The sequence below is a fragment of the Pipra filicauda genome, unplaced genomic scaffold (genome assembly GCF_003945595.2).
Source record: "Pipra filicauda isolate LSUMZ 115617 unplaced genomic scaffold, ASM394559v2 scaffold264_size1072897_pilon, whole genome shotgun sequence".
Lineage (NCBI taxonomy): Eukaryota > Metazoa > Chordata > Aves > Passeriformes > Pipridae > Pipra > Pipra filicauda.
Genome location: NW_024104381.1, coordinates 162,856 through 188,460, shown reverse-complemented (window position 1 = coordinate 188,460; position 25,605 = coordinate 162,856). Strand labels below are relative to the sequence as shown.

At 54.2% G+C, this 25,605-nt stretch overlaps 1 protein-coding gene across 30 annotated transcripts in view; it reads left to right on the top strand.

The window, feature by feature from the left end:
* NFASC (neurofascin) overlaps nt 1-25,605 on the top strand; it is an 81,726-nt gene that overhangs the window by 44,201 nt on the left and 11,920 nt on the right. For 8 of the 30 annotated variants that reach the window (XM_027746925.2, XM_027746919.2, XM_027746924.2 and 5 more), the window contains 14 exons: nt 127-274; nt 883-1,007; nt 1,851-1,886; nt 2,617-2,718; nt 3,052-3,249; nt 5,057-5,127; nt 6,079-6,301; nt 8,033-8,148; nt 9,287-9,491; nt 11,735-11,857; nt 12,324-12,497; nt 14,553-14,582; nt 21,491-21,736; nt 24,291-24,407. In XM_027746925.2, coding sequence (XP_027602726.1) covers nt 127-274; nt 883-1,007; nt 1,851-1,886; nt 2,617-2,718; nt 3,052-3,249; nt 5,057-5,127; nt 6,079-6,301; nt 8,033-8,148; nt 9,287-9,491; nt 11,735-11,857; nt 12,324-12,497; nt 14,553-14,582; nt 21,491-21,736; nt 24,291-24,407 — 1,914 coding nt within the window. Of the gene's footprint in view, nt 1-126; nt 275-882; nt 1,008-1,850; nt 1,887-2,616; nt 2,719-3,051; nt 3,250-5,056; nt 5,128-6,078; nt 6,302-8,032; nt 8,149-9,286; nt 9,492-11,734; nt 11,858-12,323; nt 12,498-14,547; nt 14,583-21,490; nt 21,737-24,290; nt 24,408-25,605 lie in introns of all 30 variants that reach the window. The other 22 variants (XM_027746933.2, XM_027746930.2, XM_039382332.1 and 19 more) reach the window with 17 other exon arrangements.

Sequence of the window (25,605 nt, the reverse complement as noted above, 5' to 3'; positions counted from 1 at the left end):
GCCATTCATCCACCAAGCTGGACAAACACGTGTGTGTCCTTTCCAAGCAGCACCAACTCCCCACCGAGCTCCTGAGCCAAGAGCCAGGGATTTGGTGCCTGACACTTCCTTTCTGCCCCCGGGCAGACCCCACCAGGATTGTGAGAGGGCCCGAGGACCAGGTGGTGAAGAGGGGCTCCATGCCTCGCCTGCACTGCCGCGTCAAGCACGACCCCACGCTGAGGCTCACGGTCACCTGGCTCAAGGATGATGCCCCCCTGTACCTGGGAAGCAGGTCTGTGTTTCCAGAAGTTTCACGGATCTTCCCTCCCAGGATTGCTGGGAACATTTTTACAGACCATTTCAGGATAATGTGGATAAATACCCAGTTCCCATCTAGGCAGCGTTTGACGTTCTTGATACTTTTAATTTGCCAGCTCCTTCCAACAGACACTGCTCAGCAATGGCAGCTGATTTATCAGTAAATCAGGACCTTGCTGTAGGTTTTATTTACAGATATTTTAGGACATCTTGATAAAAGGGGTGAGTTAATAACAACCCGCCTCAAAATTAACGTTTATCTGCCGTGCCTGGGGCAGCTTTAATTTCCTTCCCATGGCTCACTCCCTCCTTGGGAAGGGAGATCTGATCCCGGGCCACCAGCCTGAGCTTGGCTGTTGTCCTGAAGGTGTGATTATTCCCCAGACACACTCCAGGGCACATCTGCTGATTCCTTAGGAAATGAGGTTTCCCAGAATAGCTCAACACTCCTCAGCTGATCAAACCCTCAGAGCAGAGCCGTCCTCCTGCTCTGGTCGGGCTCGGAGCCGTGTCCTGGCAGAGAACGCTCAGCCCTCGGTGCTGCTGCCTGGAACAGTCGTGTGGTTCTTGCTTTTCTTGAAGGATGAAGAAAGAAGACGATGGTCTGACGATATTTGGCGTGGCTGAGAGGGACCAGGGGGACTACACGTGCGTGGCCAGCACGGAGCTGGACAAGGACTCGGCCAAGGCCTATCTCACCGTGCTCGGTAAAGCTGCCCCGTTTTTAACAGGACAGACCCCCTTCGAGGTCAGGCTGAGAGGTCTCTGCTCACCAGGGTGTCCCCTGGGTGCTCAGGGAGGTGCTGGCAGGGCAGCAGTTCCCTCACAGGACTCGGCAAGGACACTCTGCCTCGTCCCGGGCGCCGGCGCTGAACTGGAGCCCAAAAAAAAACCCCTCGTGTTTGAGAGCGAAAAAATAGGAGAGTGGTTATTACACACGGCCAAAAATATCCCAGTGTGGATGTTGGAGCTCTGTGGGAACAGTCCTAAATTTGGAAGTGAATTTAAGGGGGTGTTGGGGTGCTGAGCAGTGGGGAGTTGGGGGTGACCCAGCTGGGGGGGATCCTGGCCCCGCGTGTCCCCTCGGCAGCACAGGCAGGGACAGACCTGAGCCCACTCCCCACCTGTGCTCGCTGTGAGCCCACTTGGAAAACACGGATTTATCATGCCCTGCTCTGGGCCACCTCAGATTCCCGGGAATGCCACGACCTGCCCGTGCCCTCCAAGAGCTGGAGTGCACCAGGAACCCCAGATCCCTGATAATTCCACTGGGCTTGATTTCCACCCCTTCCCGTCCCCCTAATAGCTCATTAACCCCACACCAGGCTGATGTTTCCCCTTTCCCGTGCGTTACAAACATGAACGGAGCTGTGAGGGCACGGCTGGAGGTGTCTGGGGGAAGGATGTCCCTGCTCTGCTCCCCACACAGGCTCGATTCCTTCCCAAACCCGTAACTGTGTGTGTGATTTCACATTTGCCAGGTGCTCCTTTGGCCACCCAAGCTTAATGACTAAACTAACCCGGTTAACAACCACTGTCTTACCTTGCAGCCGTCCCTGCTAACCGTGTGAGAGAGTTACCCAAAGGTAATCAGCACTAGTTTGTTGCCTTTGTTTTGTTTCCTGAGTTGATTTTGGTTTGCCTCGCCGGTAACTCCAGCAGGAAAGCGTCAGAGCTGACAAATCTGGGAGCTGATGCTTCCAAGTCCTCTCCGAGTTGTCCTTCAAAACCCAGCCAGATGGCCGTGGGTAGGAAGGTCCCTTGCCACGACATTTTGTGCCCCAAAGTGCCCCTTTGGGACGCTCTCCTGAGGGAAAGTGGAAAAAAAAAAAATCACTTTACCTGCGCTTGAAAATGCTGAGCCCTGACGGGAGAAAAAATTCACCTCGAATTTCTGAGCCCTTGACCTTTGCCTGGACAGAATTTATTCCTGTTATTGCACGAGCAGGTTCTTGTGAATGGATAAAGAAACCGGAGTTGTGTTCAGGGAATTTCCAACGAGTTTATGTTTTTGTTGAGGTTTTGTTTCCCTTCCACCCTATTTGTTTGTTTGCATTCCTGTTCCGGACAGCTCTGTGTAAGGTCAAACAACCCCCTGCTGAGCCACTCCCTGGTGCTTCCACCCCCAGTGGTGCAGGGACAGGGAGGGTTTAAAGGCAAGGAATAATTAGCACCGGTCCTGAGAGCTGCAGGATGGGATCAGTGCCCTGGAGCACGTGTGCCCCCCATGGGTCTGGGTGAAAAGCAATGGGAAAACTGGGAATCCCAGCTCCTGGGACAATCCCAGCCTCATTTGTGTCATTCCTGGGCTGACAGCACGGCCCGACCAGCCCCGTGACCTGGAGCTGACAGACCTGGCGGAGCGGAGCGTGCGGCTCACCTGGATCCCCGGGGACGACAACAACAGCCCCATCACAGGTCTGGCTGGTCCCACTGCCCCCTGTGAGCCCAGCCCTTCACCCAGCCCTTCACCCAGCCCTTCACCCAGCCCTTCACCCAGCCCTTCACTCAACCCTTCACCCAGCCCTTCACTCAACCCTTCACCCAGCCCTTCACTCAACCCTTCACCCAACCCTTCAACCAACCCTTTACCCAATCCTTCAACCAACCCTTTACCCAGCCCTTCACCCAACCCTTCACCCAGCCCTTCACCCAGCCCTTCACCCAGCCCTTCACCCAATTTTTCACCCAGCCCTTCACCCAATTCTTCACCCAGCCCTTCACCGAGCCCTCGGTGTGCTCTCCCCCCAGACTACATCGTGCAGTTCGAGGAGGATCGCTTCCAGCCGGGAATGTGGCACAACCACTCCAGGTACCCCGGGAGCGTCAACTCGGCCGTGCTGAGCCTGGCCCCGTACGTCAACTACCAGTTCCGGGTGATCGCCGTCAACGACGTGGGCAGCAGCGTGCCCAGCGTGCCCTCGGAGCGCTACCAGACCAACGGGGCACGTGAGTTACCCCCGGCCCACCCTGCCGGGCTGATCCACCCCAGGAGGGCTCCTCCCTCGTGGTGTGAGAGCCCACAAACCTTGTGGAGTGTGACCCCAGAAACCTTGTGGGGTGTGATCCCACAACTCTTGTGATGTGTGATCCCACAAACCTCGTGGTGTGTGATCCCACAAACCTCATGGTGTGTGACCCCACAAACCTCATGGTGTGTGATCCCACAAACCTCGTGGTGTGTGACCCCAGAAAACTCGGGGGGTGTGACCCCAGAAACCTCAGGGAGTGTGACCCCACAAACCTCACAGACTGTGACCCCACAAACCTCTTGGGGTGAGACCCCACAAACCTTGTGGTGTGAGACCCCACAAGCCTCGTAGTGCACATACCCAGAAACCTTGTGGTGTGTGACCCCACAGACCTCATGGTGTGTGACCCCACAAACCTCGTGGTGTGTGACCCCACAAACCTCATGGTGTGTGACCCCACAAACCTCGTGGTGCGTGACCCACAGACCTCATGGTGTGTGACCCCACAAACCTCGTGGTGCGTGACCCGAGGTTTAAGCTGGGCATTAGGAAGAGGTTCTTCACAGAGAGCACTGGAATGGGGTGCCCAGGGAGGTGGTGGAGTCACCGTCCCTGGAGGTGTTTAAGAGGAAACTGGACGTGGCACTCGGTGCCCTGGTCCGGGTGACAAGGTGCTGTTGGCTCAAAGGTTGGACTCCACGATCTCTGAGGTCCTTTCCAACTGTTCTGTGACGCCCAGGACTGAGCTGGGCTGGGATGTTCTGTCTCCAACCCTCCAGCCCGTGGCTGACGAGCTGCAGAGCAGCAGAGCTCAAGTGGAAACACTCACGCCAAGGTCACTCCAGTGGAACCTGCTGAAGGAAACCCCCGGTTTCAGCTTAAAGGGGAGCTTTCTAAAGAGAGTTTTTCATCCTTCCTGACCACAGGAAGCTCAGGAGTCTGTTGGAAAATGAGACTCAAGTGTAAACTAACCACCAGCAAAAGGCACTTTGTTCCGAGGTTGCTCATTCATTGTCAGAGCTGACCAGGAGCCCAGACTGGTGCTGGGAGGGTGGGCAGGCCCTGGCACAGGTTGCCCAGAGAAGCTGTGGCTGCCCCTGGATCCCTGGAAGCGTCCAAGGCCAGGTTGGAGCAACCTGGGACAGTGGAAGGTGTCCCTGCCCATGGCAAGGGGTGGCACTGGGTGATATTTAAGGTCCCTTCCCCCCAAACCATTCCATGCTGCAGATGTAACCCCGCTCCTGCCCACAGCCCAGACTCGGCTCTTCACTCTGCCTGCCCGGTGCTTTGTTGGACAACACACGGGAAAATTCCCACCGGGAATTCTCGGGAAGCTCAGGAGTTCTGCTGCATTTCTCCTTTCCCCCCCCATTGCCCAGCGATTCCTGCCGGATCTGCTGGCACCTAGTGTTGGCTCCCGACCTTGCTCGGGTTTCCAAGGGACGGGCTCTGCTCCTGGGGTTGCTGCTCAAACGGTGCCTTCCAAAGATTTGGGAACATTTTTGCGGGGGGGCAACCACACCCACCACCCAAAGAAAAAAAAAAAAGAAAAAGAAAAAGAGCCTCCTAAATAAATGGCCTGGTTTTTTCAAGAGTACTGAGAGCCTCATGTTCCATTAACCTGAATGGGAACTTCTGGAAAAATCAGGCCATTAACTTCTGCCTTGGAAGTGCTTCTGGCTCACACAGTTAAAGGGTTTTTAACCACTCGGAAAATCATTTTTTCAACGTTACAAAATGCCTAATTTTTTATTTTTTTTATTTTTTTACAATGTGAATCTCAGGTCCTGAAATCAACCCAACGGGAGTTCAGGGTGCAGGGACCCAAAAAAACAACATGGAGATCACCTGGACGGTGAGTTCCCTGATGCCTTCTGGGCCTGGAGTGATGGGATGAGGGGAAACGGCTTCAAAGGGGCAGAGGGCAGGGATAGATGGGATATTGGGAAAAAATTCCTCCCTGGGAGGGTGGTGGGGCCCTGGCACAGGTTGCCCAGAGAAGCTGTGGCTGCCCCATCCCTGGAAGTGTCCAAGGCCAGGTTGGATAAACTTGGAGCAACCTGGGCTAGTGGAAGGTGTCCCTGCCCATGGCAGGGGGTGGGATGGGAAGATATTTAAGTCCCTCCCCAACCCAGGCCAGTCTCTGATGATTCTGTGATGAAATAAAAAGCAGAGGACACTAGAGAGGCCGTTGTTAGTGCCTAGAAGAAGGTTTGTGATTAAAAAAAAAAATCATTTTCAATGATGTAAATCAAACAAAACGTGGTGAATAACAGAGAAGTCAGGGAAGATCATCCAAGAGACAGGTTCTCAGTAGTACAGAGGATTTACAGAGCAGCTCTTGCTTTGCTTCGTGCACCACCAGGTGTCATCCACAAACAAGCCATGAGCTGTGAGGAGGCTTGACATCGCAGTGGGAATACAGGCTGGAATACAAGGATAATATATATGGAATATATTCTGTATCATCCACACATTTGATTTATTATATAGAATATATGTGTAAGCAACCTGAGCTAGTGGAAGGTGTCCCTGCCCATGGCAGGGGGTTGGAATGAGACAAGATTAACGTCCCTTCCAACCCAAACCATTCCAGGATTTTATGGTTCTAGGAGTGTAAGGTTCTGGAGGGCAAGAACCAGGTACGTTCTTGTTCCCACTCCCTTTTGGGAACAGAGATTTGAGATTTGATGATGGACCCCGAAACCAGCCCCAGCTGCCCCCGGGAACCTTTGGGGGCTCCTTGCAGAGCAACACGGGCTGTTTTTCTCCCTCTCACTTCCTCTCTCTGTTCCGGTCCATGAAGCCCCTGAATGCAACTCAAGCTTATGGGCCCAACCTCAGGTACATCGTGCGCTGGCGGCGCCGGGACCCGCGGGGCAGTTGGTCCAACGAGACGGTGAAGGGCCCCCGGCACGTGGTGTGGAACACCCCCATCTACGTCCCCTACGAGATCAAGGTGCAGGCGGAGAACGACTTCGGCAGAGCCCCCGAGCCCGACACCTACATCGGCTACTCCGGGGAGGACTGTGAGTACCCACCCGGCAGGAGCCCAGGGCAGGGCCTGGTGGTGTGCCCCCCGTGCCCGGGGCTTGATTTGGCACAAAAATCCACTCCCGGCTCGGACGGGGCTTGGAGCGACCTGGGATAGCGGAACTGGGATGAGCTTCAGCGTCCCTTCCGACCCAAAGCATCCCACGGTTCCATGACTTGGCCGCTGGCTCCTGTTCTGGGCTCTGCCTGCACGACCCAAGTCACCCACCCCGCTTCCTTTGCTCTCTGCGACACCCAGGCAGCGCTTTGAGGCTGGAAAACCACGGGATTCCCCTCGGGATGAGCTCTGGCTGCGTCCCAATAAGTGGCATTAACATTTTGTGCCCCCCCCGACACGCACCGAGCGCCGAGTTCATCTCAGAGGAGAGGTTTTATGAATGGCCAGAAGGTCCTTAGTTCACCCTGCACTGGATTCTTGTGCCTCTCTGATAAAGCCTCAGCTAAGCCCCAGCCTGGGCTCCTGTTTGCAACACGTTGGCTCAGCTTATCTTCCTTTAAACCTCTCCCCTGGTCACGCAGAACAGCTCGTTTAATTCTCTTTTTCTGGGCTGCTGGGTATCACCTCCTCTGCTTGCAGCACCCGAGACTCTCAACCACGATTATCCTCATCCTGCTGGGATAATGTGGTTTGCTGCCAACTGCTTTATCTTTGGAGAAATATATATTAGTTTGTGGTTTGTGGTCCCTGGCTGTGGGAACATCGGGATTACTGAGAAGGAAGGGGGATAAATCAGGTGAGAACCCACGACCCCAGGCTTGAAGTCAAGGGGCACAAACAGGGCACAGAAATCCGAATTAAAGCTGCAGTTTTGGGGCTGTGATGGCACAGACAACACATCCTCCAGCTGGGCACCTCCTGGAGGAAACAGGGCAAGGGGAAGGAAAACGGGTAGAAAATGTGGGAATCAGGGTATGGAAGCAAAGCTGGACCCAGCTGAGAGGTCATTACTGGGAAAGCTCTGCGAGCTCCTGGCTGCACCACCATCTCTGGGCACTTACAAGGGTGGGGTTTTTTTCTAGTTTCTCTTGAAAATCTGTGCCATAATTATGAGTTTTGGGAGGATCTGAAAAAGCCACCACGTGTGTGTGTGTTATATGGAGGCAAACCAGGGAGACCAAAGCTCCTGTATCACAGCTCAGGCACAGATATGCTCTGCCTGTGCCTGAGGGGTGGGACAGGTTAGAAAAACACAAAAAACCCTCGAAAAATAGCCTCTGACATGTCTGAGCTGCTTCACAAATAACTGCAGATTCCTACACGCAGCAGGTGAGCTGTGAACAGGGGGTAAAGCCCCAAGTGGATCAACAGCAGGTTCTGGGCAAATTCAGATTAATGGCTGTGGAAATGAGGTAGTTTGGGAACCATGGGGTCTGACAGTGGCCAAGGTGAGGCAGGAGGGGATGGATGTGCTGGATCCTTCACTGGGAGAGGGAGGGAGGGGAGCCAGACCCCTTCCTTGCAGCAGGAAACCCTGCTGGGAACTGGATCATGAGGGTTGATGAGTGACCCAGGACTCGTTTTCTTCCCCCTTCCCGTGGAAGGAGGCAGAGCAGTCGTGGGGCTGCTGCTCCCCCAGCAGTGCTGTGATGGGACCCCCCCAGGGCCAGGGCAGAGGGGTGTCCGTGTGTCCGTGTGTCTGACCCTGCTGGGGGGCCCCAATGCCCACTGGGCTCCATCCCACTGTGCTCTATCCCTGCCCGCCCAGATCCCAAGGCTGCGCCCACGGACGTTAGGATTAGAGTCCTAAACAGCACTGCCGTGGCTCTGACCTGGACCAGAGTGCACCTGGACACCATCCAGGGACAGCTCAAGGAGTACAGAGTGAGCAGCCCCAAACCTCTCGGGCACTGACTGTTAACACCTCTAATCAGCTCACAGAATTCCCGGCTGGCTCCAGCGGGATGGGGATGGGGATGGGGATGAGAGGGAACCCTCCTGGCCACCTGGACCCCTGGGCTGCTCTGGGTGCAGAGCACAGGGGCTGAGCTCTGCTCTGGGGCAGCGAGGAAGGGTTGGCTTGGTCTCTGTGGGGTCAGGGACATCTCCTGTTGGCTCCCCCAGGGCTGGGATGGCCCTTCCTGGAGCCTCCCTGCAGGATCTGGGGGGCTCAGAGCAAACAGGGCTGTCCTTGTGCACCCCCAGAGGGGCTGGGGGGGTCCTACCCCTGCAGGAAGGTGGCTCTGGGGGGAGTGACCTCAAACAGGGTCGGTTTTGTGTCATCCCCAAAGTTCCCACGTGGGATTTTAATGAACCCCAGCCCTGCCAAGCCCAAGCCCCGTGGGTTGCACTGACTGGTCACTACAGGCAGCCTGGATCCTGCTGTGCTTTGGGGTTTTCTGCTAATATTTGCTATTTGCTGCTGGGGTAAACTACTAATGTCTATGTACAGAGGATGGACCCTGTTCCAAACAAGCAAAAGTCTGAGCAGGGCCCTCCTCTCAGCCTTTCAGACCAAAACCACGTGCCCTGCAAACAGTTCCAGCCCCTCAAATCCAATAATCCGCTGGGCTCTGCTCTCCTGGTTCTGCCTCTGCTCTTCTTCTGGTCCGTTTTCTCAATGAATCTTATTTCTGCACGAAATAAGATTTGCAGGCAGGGCTTTGAATGGGAGACTTTCCAAAATCCAGGCTTTCCTTTGTGCCTGGCCGTGTCCCACCTTTCCTCGGGTGGAAAGGGAGAATCACTCGATGTTCAGCTCTTGGGAACCAGAGGCAGCTTTTAGTCTGAGCTTGGTGGTTTTGCTCTGTGCCCTTTGGCAAGCACTTAACCCTCTTCCTCGGGTAACACCCCTGACCTGGTGGGTCAGGGTGGAGCTGGTGGGACCTGGAGCTTCACTAATTGCTCTAAAAGCTGCTCTTTGCAAAGTTCTGCTCTTGGTTTATACATAGGTATTTTTTTTCCTAAAAAAAAATTGCATTTCCACGGGAAAAGCTTCACTTGCCATGCCTGTTTCTTGAAGGCCTATTTCTGGAGAGACAGTAGCTTGCTGAAGAACCTGTGGGTCTCCAAAAAACGGCAGTTTGTGAGTTTTCCTGGAGACAGAAACCGGGGCATAGTGTCCAGGCTGTTCCCTTACAGCAACTACAAACTTGAGATGGTTGTGACCAACGGCCGAGGAGATGGGCCCCGCAGTGAGGTGAAGGAATTCCCCACTCCTGAAGGAGGTACGTTCCCAGGGGGGCTGGGAATGTCCCTGTCCCTCCATCCCGACGGGAAAGGTTTGGGCGGAGAGGCCGATTTTAGGGACCGGCTGAGCAGAACCAGCCCGAAATTTTAGCACAGGAAACACCCAGGGAATGGATTAGCCCGGAATTTTAGCACAGAAAAAAAAAAAAAAAAGTCAGGAAAGAAAATTAGCCCGGAATTTTAGCACAGAAAAATGCAGGAGAGAAAATTAGCCCGGAATTTTAGTGCAGAAAAAAACCCAGGAAAGAAAATTAGCCCAGAATTTTAGCACAGAAAAAAACCAGGAAAGAAAATTAGCCCAGAATTTTAGCACAGAAAAATGCAGGAAAGAAAATTAGCCCGGAATTTTAGCACAGAAAAAAATCCAGGAAAGAAAATTAGCCTGGAATTTTAGCACAGAAAAAAGCCAGGAAGGAAAATTAGCACAGAATTTTAGCACAGAAAAAAGCCAGGAAAGAAAATTAGCCCAGAATTTTAGCACAGAAAAAAGCCAGGAAAGAAAATTAGCCCAGAATTTTAGCACAGAAAAAACCCAGGAAGGAAAATTAGCACAGAATTTTAGCACAGAAAAAAGCCAGGAAGGAAAATTAGCACAGAATTTTAGCACAGAAAAAATCCAGGAAAGAAAATTAGCCCGGAATTTTAGCACAGAAAAATGCAGGAAAGAAAATTAGCACGGAATTTTAGCACAGAAAAAAATCCAGGAAAGAAAATTAGCCTGGAATTTTAGCACGGAGGAAACCCAGAAAAGAGAATTAGCACTGACTGGATTCCTCCTGCTCTGGAAAAGGCAGGAAAATCCGCCCCAGCCCCGAGTCCTTTTGCTGTGGAAGGACATCAGCAGCCCCTCTGTCGGGTCCCCAGGCAGGAGCTCCTCGTTGCTGTTTGAGGAGCTCGTGGCAAGGATGAACTTGGGGTTTTAATTTCCCTGCTGCCTATTGATAGCCCCAGGGAGGAGCTGGAGCTGCACTTCCAGTGCCTGGCACTGACTCTTCCCACAGCACAAGGGAGGGTTTGGCACAGGATGCTCCAAAAACACAAGGGGAGGATTTGCCAGGGGCAAATCTCGTCTCAAAATCCAGCGGGATCTTCCTCTTTGCCTTCCTCTTCCTCCTGCCCCTGCTGCACAGGAGCAGCAGCTCTCAGCCCTGCCTCTGCCTCCCGATTTTCTGGGATGCTGTCACCGCTTCCTAAGGATTTTCTGTTGATCAGCCATAATTCAGATTGTTTTAAGAGGAAGGACTGTAGGTTTTTGTAGTTCCTGTAGGTTTTGCAGCGAAGTGCTTTGTGAGAGGTGATTATCTGTGTGCTGGAGGCACAAGGATTTGGGGTGGCTGTAGATATTTGGGGTGGCTACAGCCATTTGGGGTGACTATAGGCATTTGGGGTGGCTGTAAGGATACATGGGTGGCATTAATTGAAACAATTACAGCAGATTATACCCCTGTCACGAGGAAAACGTTGATTTTGTGTTTTTCCCATACCACTAAGCTATTTTATTGACTACATATTGACATTTAGGAGACTGGATGACACTCTGCACAACAGGCTGGTTAAAAATAAACACACCCCTGATCTCCCAGATCAGCAAGCCAAGCTCTTTCCCCAGTTAAGGCACCGCAATTATGAGTCAACCAGGAGAATAATTTAATTCAGGGCTGTGTAATTCTTTCCTTCCTTTACTGGCTTTGAACCAGCAGTGATAACCCAGGGTAAGGACACTGCAGACACGCAGATCTCCAGACACTGAGACCACACTTGGTGATAAGAGAAGCTGCTGTCCTGCTTTTTGTGGCTTGGAGGGAGAAAGCGAGGAGATGAAAACCTCGGGGTGGGTGGGGGATGCAAAAAAAAGTCTGTTTACAACAGAGAGAAGCGGGGATTGAAGTGAGTCCCAGCTCTGCTTCAGCTGCAGCACCTTCTGTGGCCTCACTGGGGGGTTCCCAGCACGGCACAGGCACTTTGGGATGGGTTTGCATGCAGAGCTGCTCTGCTTTCTGCTCCTGCACACCCCAGCTGCTGCTGGCACTTGGTTTCTGGCACTTGGTTTCTGGCAGAGATCCTCGTTCAGGCCGTTCTGCCCTTTGCTGTGTGGCTGTGTGGCTGTTTTGGAGTGGCCCGAGCGTGTGGGTCGGCCCGTGGCGTGTTCAGCAGTGGAAGGTGTGTTATCTCGTATGTTTTCTCTTCTCTCCCTCTCCTCCCTGCTCCCTCCTCTCCCAAGTGCCCAGCTCCCCCAGGTACCTGAGAATCCGACAGCCCAACCTGGAAATCATCAATCTGGAGTGGGATCACCCCGAGCATCCCAATGGAGTCCTCACAGGATACAGCCTTAGATACCAACCCTGTACGTTCCACCTTCTCCTCTGGGTGATAATCCTTTAGTAACTGCTGGCTCCCTCCTCCCCCAGCCCAGGGATCTCTCCATGAGGAGCTGGAGAGTTCCATGATGAGCCAGGCTGGTGTTGAGAGGGGTCCTGGCACAGTGGAGTTAGCCAGGGAGGGGGGGGCGTGCCCAGCAGTTCCCCAGCCTCGGCTGTTGAAGGGAAATAAGTTTGATCTGAGTTTTAAGCTCAGTCCCAGCAGTTCCTGTGCTCTCTCAAACACAAGCTCCTGCCCAGAGCCCACACGATGCCTGGGGCAGCAGAGCCTTCCCTGACCACCTGGATGTCCCCACCAGAGTGTCCCCAAGTGCCCCAAACGAAGAGTCTTTACCAGCAGCAGCAGCTCCGAGCACGAGGCCCCGCAGTGAGGCTGGAGGAGCTGGAGGGCACCTGAACCTGCACCCACCACCCCCTGGCTTTCCTCCCCAGTTAACGGGACCAAAACGGGCCGAACCGTGGTGGAGAACTTCTCCCCCAACCAGACCAGGTTCACCCTGCAGAGGACAGACCCCATCTCCCGCTACCGCTTCGTGCTGCGCGCCCGCACCCAGGTGGGAGAAGGAGAGCCCGTAGTGGAGGAGTCCCCAGCCCTGCTGGACGAAGGTATGTGCAGCAGCAACAGCTCCTGGCTCTGCCCAGGGCCTGGGGGGGTGATGGGACACGGGGATGAGCCAAAAAGTGCGGGTCAGAGGAGCAGGAGGAGCGCAGAGACAGCACAGTGAGACAGCACAGTGAGACAGCACAGCCACTCTGCTGCAGGGACCAAGGGACTGGTCAGGACCAAAGTGCTGCAGCAGAAACACTACAGAGGGGACTGAGAGACTGTCCTGGGCTCCAGGGAGCCACCTCACAAGCAGTGAGGGTTCCTCACGTGCCCTGGAGAGCAGGAGGGCACTGTGGGGTTGTGCTGCCAGAGGGCAGGGTTAGATCAGATATTGGATTTTGAAGCCCTGGCACAGGGTGCCCAGAGAAGCTGTGGCTGCCCCATCCCTGGAAGTGTCCAAGGCCAGGTTGGACAGGGCTTGGAGCAACCTGGGCTAGTGGAAGGTGTCCCTGCCCACGGCAGGGGGTGGCACTGGGTGATCTTTAAGATCCCAACCAACCCAAACCTGCTGTGATCCTGTGACCTCGCTCTCCTCTCGCTGAAGGTGATTTCATTTGCCCCTCTGTTGTCTCAGTATGAGCTGAATAAGGGGCAGATGGGGGTGGCTTTTAGGTGGCTCAGAGGGGGTGAAGCAGCTGCCACCTCCCAGTCACCCCACTCAGGATGAATCCCCAACTCTCAGACTCATAATCAGATAAAATGCCCATGGTGGGACATCCATCAAACCAAGTGAAAGTTCAGGAGCCCTGAGGGAACGTGGGGAGACAGAAGGCGGCTCTTTCCTCTCTTTATCCTCCTCTAACAGACCCTTGATTGGGTTAGTGCTCTGATTTAATGGGGGCTTTGTCTCCTTCCCTCCATCTCCCCCTCCCCAGCTAATGGCTCTGAGTAGGAAAAGTAATTCCTGCCATGACCCAGTGGAAATGAAATGCTTCCCAACACCTCTTAGGTGGGTTCCAGCGGCACTAATTGATGGGAGATGGGGCTGGGGGGGAAAACAGCAGCCAAGTTACACCCTGGCAGTCGTGAGAGGGGCTTTAAAGAGGAGCTTTGCTGAGCTGTTAGAGCACAGCAGTTGGATTGAGGGTGATGGGCAAGATTTTTAGTTGTTTCTCATGCATTTGCTCTCCTGGGTTTGTTTCTGTGCACTGGCATCGGCCACTGGTGGCAGTGAACAGTGAAATAACAGCCAGAACCAACTCCTGGCGTGGAAAACTTATTCTATTTGTCTCAGGAAATAGCAGGCAGTGCCCACACCCGTGTGCCAAGGCAAGGCACCCTCTCTGCAGGGTCTGGGGTGGCACCTGATGCTCCCCTGCTGGAAAGGACAAAGCATTGGCCAATCAAGCAGCAAGAAAAATTAAAGTAGTTTACAGTCAAGTTCCAGAAACTTTGGGGGCGAAGTTTGCCCCCCAAAACACGAGACCCTGAGGGACAACGTGACCTGGGTGAGTTTTGCTCGTGCCAGGCAGGTTGGGCACCACGAGCAGCTCCGAGTGCCCACCTTGATGGGAAGGTACCTGCTGCAAAAATGAGGTTGGGTTTGAAAGAAAATAAGCAGAATAAGAAAATTAAACCCATGAATGGGTTTTTTCTTGGGTAATTGCTTTCTGCTCACCAGACTCCTTCCCCGGGGAGGTTCAAACCAAACACCTGCAGGGGGCAGGACGAGATGTGAGTGATTCCAGGGGAAACCGGGGGAAATTCAGTGTCAAAACCGGGATTGGATCTAAGCAGCTGCTTAAGCACTTGGCTCAAAGACACCCCTGGCACCTCTGCTGAGGGGCTGGGGGGTGTTGGAGCTGGGGTGTGAGTACCTGGTGTGGTTTCTCCGCCGTGCCCGAGGGGCCAGCCCTGCTGTGCCAGGCTGGGCTCCCACTGCCTTCATTCCCTGTCTCCCAGCTCTCTCCTGACTGCATGTGAGTGGTCCCGAGTGTCCCCTGGGTGTGCTCTGGTTGTTTGACACGTTCCTGTGTTTTCTCTCCCCTTCTCTGCCGTGCTCTCTCCGTGCTCTCTCCGTCCCCCCCTCTCTGCCCCTGGCGCTGCCCTCGAAGCCACGCCAACCCCAGGTACCGGATTTGGAGGTAACAGGCATGGGGCAAAAAGGGGCTTTCTGGGCTGCCAATTAAAGCATGAGCTCCGTCAACCCTTTCAATGGCAAAGCCGAGCCTCAAGGAGGGGCCAAACTGGGCATTCAAAACCATGGCAGGTAAAAACAAAGCCCCCACGGGCAGCAGGGACGAGGGCAGGCTCCACAGCAGGGCCTGCAAAGATCAAAATCTTCCCTGAGTGGGGCTTAAAAAGCTCCCAGATGCCTAATGATGGCCAAAGCCACCACACCCTGCAGTGGCCACACACTGAACAAGCCCAAAGGAGAGCCGAGTTGCCCATTAAAGAGGGGTTTTTTCCCTATTAAAGAGGGGGTTTTTGCTCTATTAAAGAGATTTTTTTGCCTATTAAAGAGGGGGTTTTTGCTCTGTTAAAGAGGTTTTTTCCTCTGTTAAAGAGGAGCTTTTTCCCCTGGGGAAGAGGTTTTTAATCCCAGCTCTGCACAAAGCCCCTCTCCCTCTTTAAAGCCTCGCCATCCCCGCCCTGCAAAATGCAGAATATTTCCAGCCAGCCCTGACCTGTTGGTGCCAACCACAGCACCTCTGCCCTGCCCTGGGGGGTCTGAGCTGGATTTTTCCCCCCAGGAAGCTGCAGTGGTCAGCCCTGGCACATGGGGGGGGGGGTTTGGTGCACGGGCACCACTCAGCTCCCGTGGCTGTGCCAGGGCAGTGCCAGGGCAGTGCCAGGGCTGTGGGGCAGGAGCATCCCCTTGTTGCCAGGTGCCCATTGAAAGGGTTAAGGACACGTTTGTGCCACAGCTGTGCATGTTCTGCATGGGGGCTGTTGCTGGCTTGGCCCTGGGGGCTCTCCCTGCAGCAGCAAAGCAGGGATGAGCCTCTTCCAGCCCCGGGGGCAGCACCTCCTCCCACTTCCATGGAAAACCAGCCCCCCAGGACCGCCCTGCAAGGCCCAGAGCACAACTTCTGCTTCCCAGGGAAGGATTCCCACCCCTGACAGACGTGACTTCCCCCTCCCAGCACAGCTCTGAGCCCTGTGCCAGCTCAGAAGGGGGGGCAGTGGCAGAGCCAGGGGGTGCAGCCACCCCAAAACCCACCCCCCGAACGCTGTGGGGCAGCTTTGGGGGTGAGTGGAGCAGCAGCACTTCGTCCCCCAGAGCTCCTGCTTTGCCCTGGGGCTGCCCAAGGAGGAACAGCTTCCCAGGGAAGGCTCTTCCCGAGGGATACAAGTGCAGGACCTGCTCTCTGCACCTGTAGGTTTTGCTTTCCTGCCTCGGAGATGGTTCCCCTCCTTTGGTTTGGTTGCAGTGGTGTCTCTACCCTGTGTTATTTTGCATTTTTTTTTTTCCTTTCTGAACAGAGGCCAATCTTTTCCTCTTTTCCTCTTCTGTCTTTTCCTCTTCTCTTCCCCACCCCAAAAAAAGAAAGAAAAGGGGGTAACAGATTGGTCTGCTTTGGGTGGTGGAGACCTGAAAAGGGACATATTTTGGCTTAGAGGATCTCCATCCTCCAAGTCCTGGAGGGCTGTGCTGCTGCTACAGCTCCTCCTCCACCCAGGGTTTAGCTCATCCACAAGAATCCGGATTTTCTTCGTGGATCAGGATCACCCAAAGTCCTTTTCTACCTGCAGTGGATGTTGCTGAACTTCGACAGCACGACCTGACCTCTTTATCCCTCCAGCATCGTTTCACTTCAGGCTTCCTTTCTTACCCCAGCAGATGAATTAGCTGCCATTTAAAGGGTGACTCTCCAAGCACAGAGCCCTTCCCTCTGTTTTTCACCTTCCAAGAGAGGAAACAGTGAATTGGAGAGCTGGGCCAGGGCTGAGAGGAGCCTGAGATGAGGCAGTGGAGCAGGAGGTCACCCAGAGCTGCCTCAGCTCCCTCCCAGCATCCCCAGCAAGGGCAGTCAGGGCAGAATCAGCCCCGGGAAGATCCATCTCCCATCCCCATCCTGCTCTTTTGCTGGATGTCATTTCTCCTCAGGCCTCAGTGTTACACAGTCTGAGCAGGGTTTGGCTCCAGAGGCTGTTTCTCTTCCTAACAAGTCCTGGTTCCACTGAAATGCTGCTTGACCTCTCCCAGCTCCGCTCACTGACCTACATTGGGGGGATTTTTACGGATCCACGGTGAAAGTTGCCTTAAATTGCAGTAAAACGCTCTTTGCCACGGGCTGCTGGCACTGAGAGGGAATTAAAAGGTCTTTTTTTGCAGGGGTAACCTCAGCCAGGCAGGGGCAGGGCTGGGCTGTGTGGGCAGGAGGAACTGGACCAGGCTGATGAAATCAAAGTGAAGTGCAGGGACTTTCCCTTAGGAAAGGCTTTATCTTTCCTAAGCCAGACCTGGATAACAGGAGAGGTGATCTGGGAAAAGAGAAGACATTTTGTTTATGCTCTGAGTGAGAAAAAAAATCAAAACTGGATCCTCTCCCACCCCTGTGTGTGTGTGGAAAAACATCATCAGGGACCATAGAGAGTATTGGTTTTAGACTTGAAGGGAAAAAAATGACTTTTCTCTGTTCTCTTCGTGTTGTTCCATAATTAGGAATTGGAGGAGAAAGATCCTATTGTTCATTTTAGGAACAGAGAGAACTGCTGACCCCTCTCTTTTGGAGGCTGCTCAATCACCCCTTTCTATTCTCGAATCTCTTATCTTTCCACATCAGACTTGCAGCACTTTCATGGTAAAGACTTTACAATTTCCTCCCGTTGTCACAAAGTGAGAGGGCGAGAGGAAAAAACAAATCACTGAGAACACATTTGCCCAATCGTCAAAAATCATGAAAAATTAATCCAATTTCCCCAAGCCTAATTATTTTGCAGACACACCCAAGGGAAAGCTGTTACTCCAGCCCTAACAACACATTAAAAAGCACTTTAAATAATTAAAGAGTGGCATAGACGGGGATTGTTTCCTGCATTTTGCAAAAATAAATGCAGCTACTCCCTGAATTTGCACTACTCAGAGCAGGACTTGAGTCCTCCCTGTAGAACCTCCCTCTTTAAATATCCTCTTTTGCTGTTATGATTCTTCCTCTCTGTTGTTTGTTTGTTTGTTTGTTTTCTGATCTGAGCTTCAAACGGGGTTTTTTGTGCGAGGTTTGGGCTCCTTTTTCCTGGTCCAGTCACAGGAGCAAAGCAGCAGCACTGAAACTATTAATTGCTGCATCCCCAGCCCCTCATCAGAGCCCATCTCCCCCCGTCCTGCGAGGAAATAATGATGCTTCTTGCAGACAACCCGAGGAAATAATGATGCTTCTTGCAGACAACCCGGCAAAGAGGGGCAGTTAATGAGCAAAGAGAGGCAGTTAATGAGCTGAGTGATCGTTTAGGAGCTTCCAGGAAGGTGGGAGCAGGGGCTGGGAGTGGCTGTTGCTGGTTTTTACTCCGAGTTTCCTGCGGGATAAACCTGCTCCAAGGACTGGTTTTTAGGGGGTTGCTCTGCCCCGGCATGGGGGGAGTGGAGGCTCCTTCCCTTCTTTCAGCGAGCGGGGATTTGTTCCCCATCCCACGAATTCCAGATCCTGCTCCTGAACTTGGAGGCAGCTGCTGTCGGAGCTGTGAGAGCTCAGGAGAACATTTCCAGCCGCTCTGCAAAGCCCAGGAAGGTCCTGCCCGCTGAGGGACCCCCGGCTTTGGGAGGACGGGGGTGACCTCCAGGCTTCCAAAGGGAGCCGTGCTGGGAACACCCGCCTGAGTCTCCATCTGCCCCTTGGAGCAGGGCTGTGGCACTCCCCTGAGCTGGGCAGGGGCTGGGGGGCTCAGGAGCCCCAGGGAAGGGGCTCTCCCCGTGCTCAGGTGCCCTTTTCTTCGGGAGACTCCGGGATCTCTCTGATCTCTGTCCCAGCCCGCCTTGATCCCCCCCTGCTCCAAGAGCAGCTCTCAGTAGGGGATGGATTTCAAAGCCCAGCAAATGCCCCTCATCTTGTCTCTGCCCCCAATCTCCCAGCTGAGCTTTTCTCCCGCACACATTTCATATTCCAGCGTTAATGAGGCCGTAGCTTTGCATCCCGGGGCAGCTCAGGACTAAATCCCCCCCAACCAGGGGAGCCCTGCTCGGCTCTGCCCTCCCTCCCATCCTCCCCTCTCTGAGCTGCTGCTTCCCAGCTCCCCCAGTCCCCCTCTTCACCTGCTCCTAGTCCTGCCAAGATGATTTTTATGCCCGGTGCCAACTCCCCCTCCCGGGTCTGGCTCAGGGGCTGGGCCCTCGTTATCCTGATGGAATGTGATAGCTCTGCTCCCGGGGATCGCCTCCCCCAGAGCTGCTGCAGGGCTGGGGGGCAAATCCTGCCCGGGATCACTGTCAGCTCAGCCTGCTGCTGAATCCAGGGGGGTCCTGGTGCTGAATCCAGGGGGGTCCTGGTGCTGAATCCAGGGGGGTCCTGGTGCTGAATCCAGGGGGGTCCTGGTGCTGAATCCAGGGGGGTCCTGGTGCTGCAGCTCCCCCTGCGTGTGTTGGGGGCTGCAGGGAACACACAGAGATGATCCCCTGCATCGGGCATAGCGAGGCTTGGATTTATCCCAGATAATCCGTTCCCATCTAAGGCCTAGGGGAGCATTAAAGCTGAATCTCTCCCTCTGCCAAAGCCATTCCAGCAGTGCTGGGCAAAGCAGAGGGGCCTGGAAGGTGCTGAGCAGGAGAGGTTTGATGGTGCAGAGACTGGGAGCTGGGAGGTTGTACCAGGCTTTCCACCAGCTCCTGCCTTTCAGAAAGTTACTTTCTGCCTTTTTGAGTCTTATTTTCCTCCGAGGGGAGCCAGGGGCTCACGGGGGAGTGCTGAGACTGCATTAGCTGATAACCAGTGTCTCCAGTGCTGTTTGATTGTGTCCAGGGCCAAGCCATCGAGGAGCTGCAGCTCCATCACGTTAATGGGGACATTAACCCAGTGACACCAATCTCTTAACCCCCCAAAAACCCGCTGTGAATCACCAGAGATGGATGTTGGCACTTCCCAACCCAAGGAAGGATTTGTAGCGTGGCCTCAGAGCAGCAAAGTCCTTCACGGGCGAGGGAGGGGAAAAGAAAACCCAGAGCAGCAAAACCCCAACCCCCCTTTTCGCTGCCCCACGAACTCCCAAGGACAAAGCTGTGCCCTGTCCCAGCCAGGCTGGGTCCCCTCCCCATCCCCACCACCTCCCCTGGGCTGGGGCAGTGATGGGCTGTGCACGGGGGGGCTTTTTTGGGGGGCTGCATGAGGCTGTCGGGGATGCTGCGGGTACCACCCGGAGAGGATGCTGGGCTGGGGGTTTGGGGGTGACTGTGGCTGCTCTTGGTGCACCCCTGGGGCTGGGCTGGGGGTTTGGGGGCACTGTGGCTGCTCTTGGTGCACCCCTGGGGCTGGGCTGGGGGTTTGGGGTGACTGTGGCTGCTCTTGGTGCACCCCTGGGGCTGGGCTGGGGGTTTGGGGTGACTGTGGCTGTTCTTGGTGCACCCCTGGGGCTGGGCTGGGGGTTTTGGGGGTGACTGTGGCTGCTCTGGGGGTTTGGGATGTGCTGTAACTGTGGTTCTATTGCAGCTGGGGGCGGTGGGGAGATGGACTGAGCGACCTCCTGCTCTTCTCTGCTTTTGGATCCCTGGCAGGGCTGAGGTTTTAGGGGTTGGGTCTCCTTGGGGGTTGGACTTGGTGAGAAAGAAAGCCCCGGCTTGGTGCTGGGACTCCTTTTCAAGTGTTTTCCTAGAGCTGTTCTTGTCTGTGGGTGATTTTTATCGTGGCTGGTTTCATTTGCCTGAAAGAGGGATTTGTAATCCCTTGATCCACAGGAAGACTAAGTAAATATAATTTACTGTGAGCATCCCAGGGCGAATCTCCTCTCAGTTACCTTTGGTATTTGAAGCAGCATTTCAGCTGCATTTTCCACTGGCAGGTTTGCAGGCCCAAGGCAATGCCCTCCCCTTCAGTGGGACCCTCACCCACACTCTGGGGTGGGGGTGGAAAGGGCACATTTCCCCCTTCCCGTGGAAACACAGCCCAGGTGAGACGTGGACACGGGAGCCATTTAGCAAACAAATTGCTCAGACTTTCCCCCTGGACACCTTGGGGTGTAGCAACCCCCGGGTCTTAATTTAAATGTAAATTTTGAGGGGCAGTGATGGCAAAGCACCATCCATCACTCGCCCACGAGCTAAAATCCACCTTAATGCTGAAGCTGCTCCATCACCAGCAGCATTAGCACAGAGACCAGCCAGGCTGGAAGGAGCTGGGAGGCTGCAGGCTGAGTTGGCAGCTCAGAAATGCTGGAGGTGTAGTCCAGGGGCAGCTGAATTAATGTAATTGCAGCTTGCCTGGCCCACGACAAATGGGATTAGTGTGTTTTCTTAAGAGCTAAATCCCATTTCATTTTTCAGGGAGCTCAAAGTGCTCCCAGCACAGCTCTGTGCAGGGGGATGGATGGTGGCTTTGGGGACAGTCTGTGCAGCCCCAAACCCCCCCAGCTCTGGGCAGGGGGATGGATGGTGGCTTTGGGGACAGTCTGTGCAGCCCCAAACCCCCCCAGCTCTGGGCAGGGGGATGGATGGTGGCTTTGGGGACAGTCTGTGCAGCCCCAAATCCCCCCAGCTCCCTCCTGCTGGACGGGTTTTAGCCCGGGGTGGGGAGGGACCCCGGGGCAGAGCCGAGGCAGAGCAGGAGCAGGTCGTTCAGCCCTGGGCTGGGGATCACCCTGGGGGCACAGGAGGGTGTTTCTGGGGGTCTCTCCCCCTTTGCTGCCCCCTCCTCACCCCCAGTGCCTCTCCCAGCCCCCGGACGGGTGCACGAGGGGGGACGAGCTCTCCAGCCTCGTGTTCCCGGTGGGATTCGCCGCCTCCCTCCCATCCCGCCCGTGCTGTGCTCCCCTCCCCTCTCGTGCCTGCCCTGGCAGTGTGGGGGAGGACAGGGGCAGCCCCCCCCCTCCCCAGGAGACCTCCCGAGCCGGTGTTTCCCTCTCCCAGCCGCCACTGGGACGCCTCCGGTGGAGCAAAGCAGCCCTACAGCCACCCCAACCACCGCCACAGCAACCACCCCAGCAACCACCCCAACCACTCCTGACACAACAACAGCCGCCACAGCTCCAACCACAGCTCCAACCACAGCTCCAACCACAGCTCCAACCACAGCTCCAACCACAGCCACCACCACAACCAGCAGCACCACGGCCGCCGAGAGGGCTCCGGCTGCCACCACAAAGCAGGAGTTGGGTACTGAGCTTTTCCTTTTTTTTTTTTTTTCCTCTCGTGGGGAAATATCCCCCTCTTTTCAAAAAAAAAAAAAAAAAATGTAGAAAGAGCGGCGCAAACTCAGGGAAGGGAGAAAGGAGGAAGGATTTATTCGGGTCTTTCCCGGGGGGAAAAAAGACCCTTCGGGGTTAGGTCTTAATAGATTTTAATGTATTAAGGGTATGGCTTAAATAACAATTCACAGTGAGCCTCTGCCACCAAAATCCCACCCCCCCAAAATATATTTTTTTCAGATCAGTTTAATGTATTTGTTTTTACCTAAAAAGGTTTCTTTTCTCTGAAAAGGGGCTTTCCCTTTATTCTGATCCACTGCAAGACATCCCCTGCCAAAGATGAGGGACCTCCCTTGTCCTTAGCCCAAAGAGAGAAAAGAAAATCAAAATGGCCCCAAGAGATTTTAATTTTTAATTTCGTATTTGATTTTAAAAAATTTTTAAAAACTTTGTATTTTAATTTTTAATTTAATTTTGTATTTCCCTTATCCGGCCGAAAAAGACCCTGATACTCAAGTCCAGTTTTTGGAACTTGGATGTCTCACAACTTCGTGATACACCTATATAAAAAAAAAACCCTATTTTAATTTCTCATACTCTTAACCCCTCAAACCCTGCTGGCACCTTCCCCAGAGCCCGCCCAGGATGGGCACAGGGCAGATTTAAGGCATCCCACGCTCCGGGAGTGGCTTTGGGAGGAGCTGGAGGTGCCCCAGGCTCGGGAATCCCGGGGGCACAAGTGGCTCCTGTTCCTTCAGTGCCACCCTCCTGGTCTCACTGTCGGGGGTGACACAGCCCTGCCTGGGCTGTGGTGATGCAGCAGGGTTTGGGGAGGAGGTGGCAAACCCCACAAAGGGCTCTCCAGAGTGTTCTCCTGGCTCTCAGGGCCGCTCAGAAGGGGTCCTGCTGCTGCTGGAGAAAGGTGTCACTTCAGATTTAGCACATCAGCCGCCGGCTGAGAGACCTGTCAGCACTTATAGGAGTCTCTGGGCTTGTGCTCCTGCTCTCTGGGGTTGCCACAGCCCACGGGAGAGCTGGGCAGGGGGGGGGTTACAGCACGGGGGGGTGAGCCAGGGGTTTGCCAGGTCGGGATGAACCTCCCGGGCAATCAGCTGGGACAGGGGGATCAGCCTCTGGTTTGGTGGAGGAATATTCCCAACTCTGTGTGGTTTTTAGGGATGTATCTCCCCGAGCCTTGTTTTTAAAGCACTGCTGTGATGGGGTCTGCAGTTAATAAGTAATTATGGACAGTTATATTCACTTAAAAAGTGAGTCAAGCCAGGAATGCAAACAAAATCTAAAGGTTGGACGGGGCTGGGAGCAACCTGTTCTAGTGGAAGGTGTCCCTGCCCAAGGCAGGGGGTGAAATGAGATGAACTTTAAGGTCCCTTCAACCCAAACCATTCTGGGGTGATTCTACTACTCAGTTCAGACCCCTTTCTTTATACTCTTGCATGAGATTAGCTCAGGGTGGTTAAAAAACCACCCAAACCTTATGCTGGGAGGTCCTGCCTCCACCTGACAGTAACAAAGCAAGATCATCCCCACAACAGTGTCACTGCTGGGTGGGGAAACATTGCTAATTGGAAATCAGTAATGAAGTGGTGAGGCACAGAGCAGGGAGAGGGGATGGGAGTGCAAGAGGAACCAACCAACCCCCCTGGGGACACGAGGGAAGAGGCTGAGCCCTGCTGTGGGGGGTGAGAGGGATCGTGAGAGGGGGTGAGAGCGTTGTGTCAGAGGGATTTTAGGTCACCCCAAAGCACCAGGTCCTTGCGGTGCCCCCAAAATTCACCCAGGGCCTGCAGTGGTTGATCTGTGTTCTAAAACATGAGCTACACCCTGAATAACAACAAGGTGAGACTTACCCAACACCTCTAAACACGCTCTGAAGGGGGGGGAGGATTAGCTCCACTCCAGCAGAGCCCGAGTTCATCCAAAGCAACGTCGACAATCCTTAACTTCAACCTCACAAACGAGTGACTGCATTGCCCCACTGGCTGTCCCCAGGCCCAGCTGGGTGACAACAATCTCTGCCAGCCTTTGCTCCTGGTTGTGGCAGTGAGGCCGTGTGCAGCCATGCACGGGGCTCCCACCTCCACCCGGGCACGGTGGAGATGAGATCCCTCATCTCCCTGCTCAGGGATGTGCCACGGGAGCCTCCAGGCTCCAAGGATGAGCTGAGGGCAAGTTGGACTTGGCTTAAATAACAATTCACAGCGAGCCTCTGCCTCCAAAATTCCCCCTCTCTCCCCCCCCCCAAAAAAAAGTTGAGAATCTTGAAAAGAGCAAATATTGAGAATCTTGAAAAGAACAAATATTGAGAATTTTTAAAGAGCAAACACTGAGAATCTTGAAAAAGAACAAACACTGAGAATCTTGCAAAGACAAGGCACGCTTAGGCTGAGCTCAAAGCATTGACCTCAGGAGTTATTTTGTGAGGTTTTACCAGCACCAGCTGCTGGGTGAGGTCTCCTTGTAACCCAAAATACTAACAACTCCTGTTCTAACCTGTCCACCAGCCACCAATGGATCGTCCATATGGGACATAAGAGCTATGGCTAATAGTAACTGGGCAAACATCACCTGGAGCCACAATTACTCTGCAGGAACTGACTTTGTGGTTAAGTATATCACCAGTAAGCATCAGATCGCGTGGGGACTCTACAGGGTGGTGGTGCCATCAGAGATCCTGCCAGCTCCCACTTAATTGATTACCTTAATTACTGCGGGTGGAGCGATGCTCCACGGCCGGGTGGAGGATGGGAGAGGAGAAGGTCCTGCTCCTCGTGGCTGTTTGGGGTGGACCAGAGTGAATCCTGAATCCCCTCCTCGTCTGTGAGATGTAGATGGGCAAGGCTGTTCCTTTGTGAACCGTGAGCTGGGCTGCACAAAGAGCCTTAAAACCATCTCTAAGCCTGCAATCTGTGTGAATTGGAGAGCGCCTTTCAACGCCTTTGAACACGGGCTTTTTGAACCTGGAGTTGGCAGAATCCTCTGTGATCCCAAACCTCCTGTCATATCGGATATCGTTGTCTCTTAACGTTGTAAGGCTCGTGCTTAGTCTGGAAACTCGGTCTCTCTGGGCTCAGCTCTTGTTTAGAAGGATGTTGGGGTGTGTTGCTGGTTGTTCTGGGGTTTCCCAGACGGGCAGTGCTCGCTGCTTATCTCTGACTTTACCTCCCAGCCACTCCAGCCCTCCCAGCAGCTGCTGTGCCAGCCTGAAATGGGCATTTAAAACACACCAGTTAGACCAGGAAACCACTTAAAACATCCCTGAAGTGATGACCTTGAATTCTCTTTGCAACAGCTCCCCGTGCAGAGCCAGGTCTCGCTCCGCAGCCCCTGGGGCTCCAGCAGGCCATGATTTCCATAATTCAGGATAACACCAGCTTGCCAAGCCCTAAATAATCACACATCCCAGCTCCCAAAGCACCCTCTGCCAGCCCTGGTTTTCCCCCCTCACTGGGAGCACAAAGCACAGGCGTTGCCCTTCCCAGTGCCCACGTGCTGGGCTGCAGCAGCAGCAATAATCCCTTGGGATGCCCTCCCCAGGATCCAGCCCCGGGAGGAAATCTTGGAGATTTCAGCCCTTCCTGGACAGTCAGGGCTCTCCATCCTTTTTTGGTGGCGTTTGAGGAGATCATATCCTCAAAGCCATGTTTCTCCTTCCCTGCAGCACCTCCAGAGCCCCAGAGCCCAGCCCCGCTGCAGGCTTGCTGGAATTCCGTGGATAATGCTCAGAATTAAGCCCATCAGCAAATGATTCCCAGCACAATGCAAAGAACAGGTTGTTCTTGGGAAGAACCCGGGAGCAACCAGCCCACGAGCAGCCCT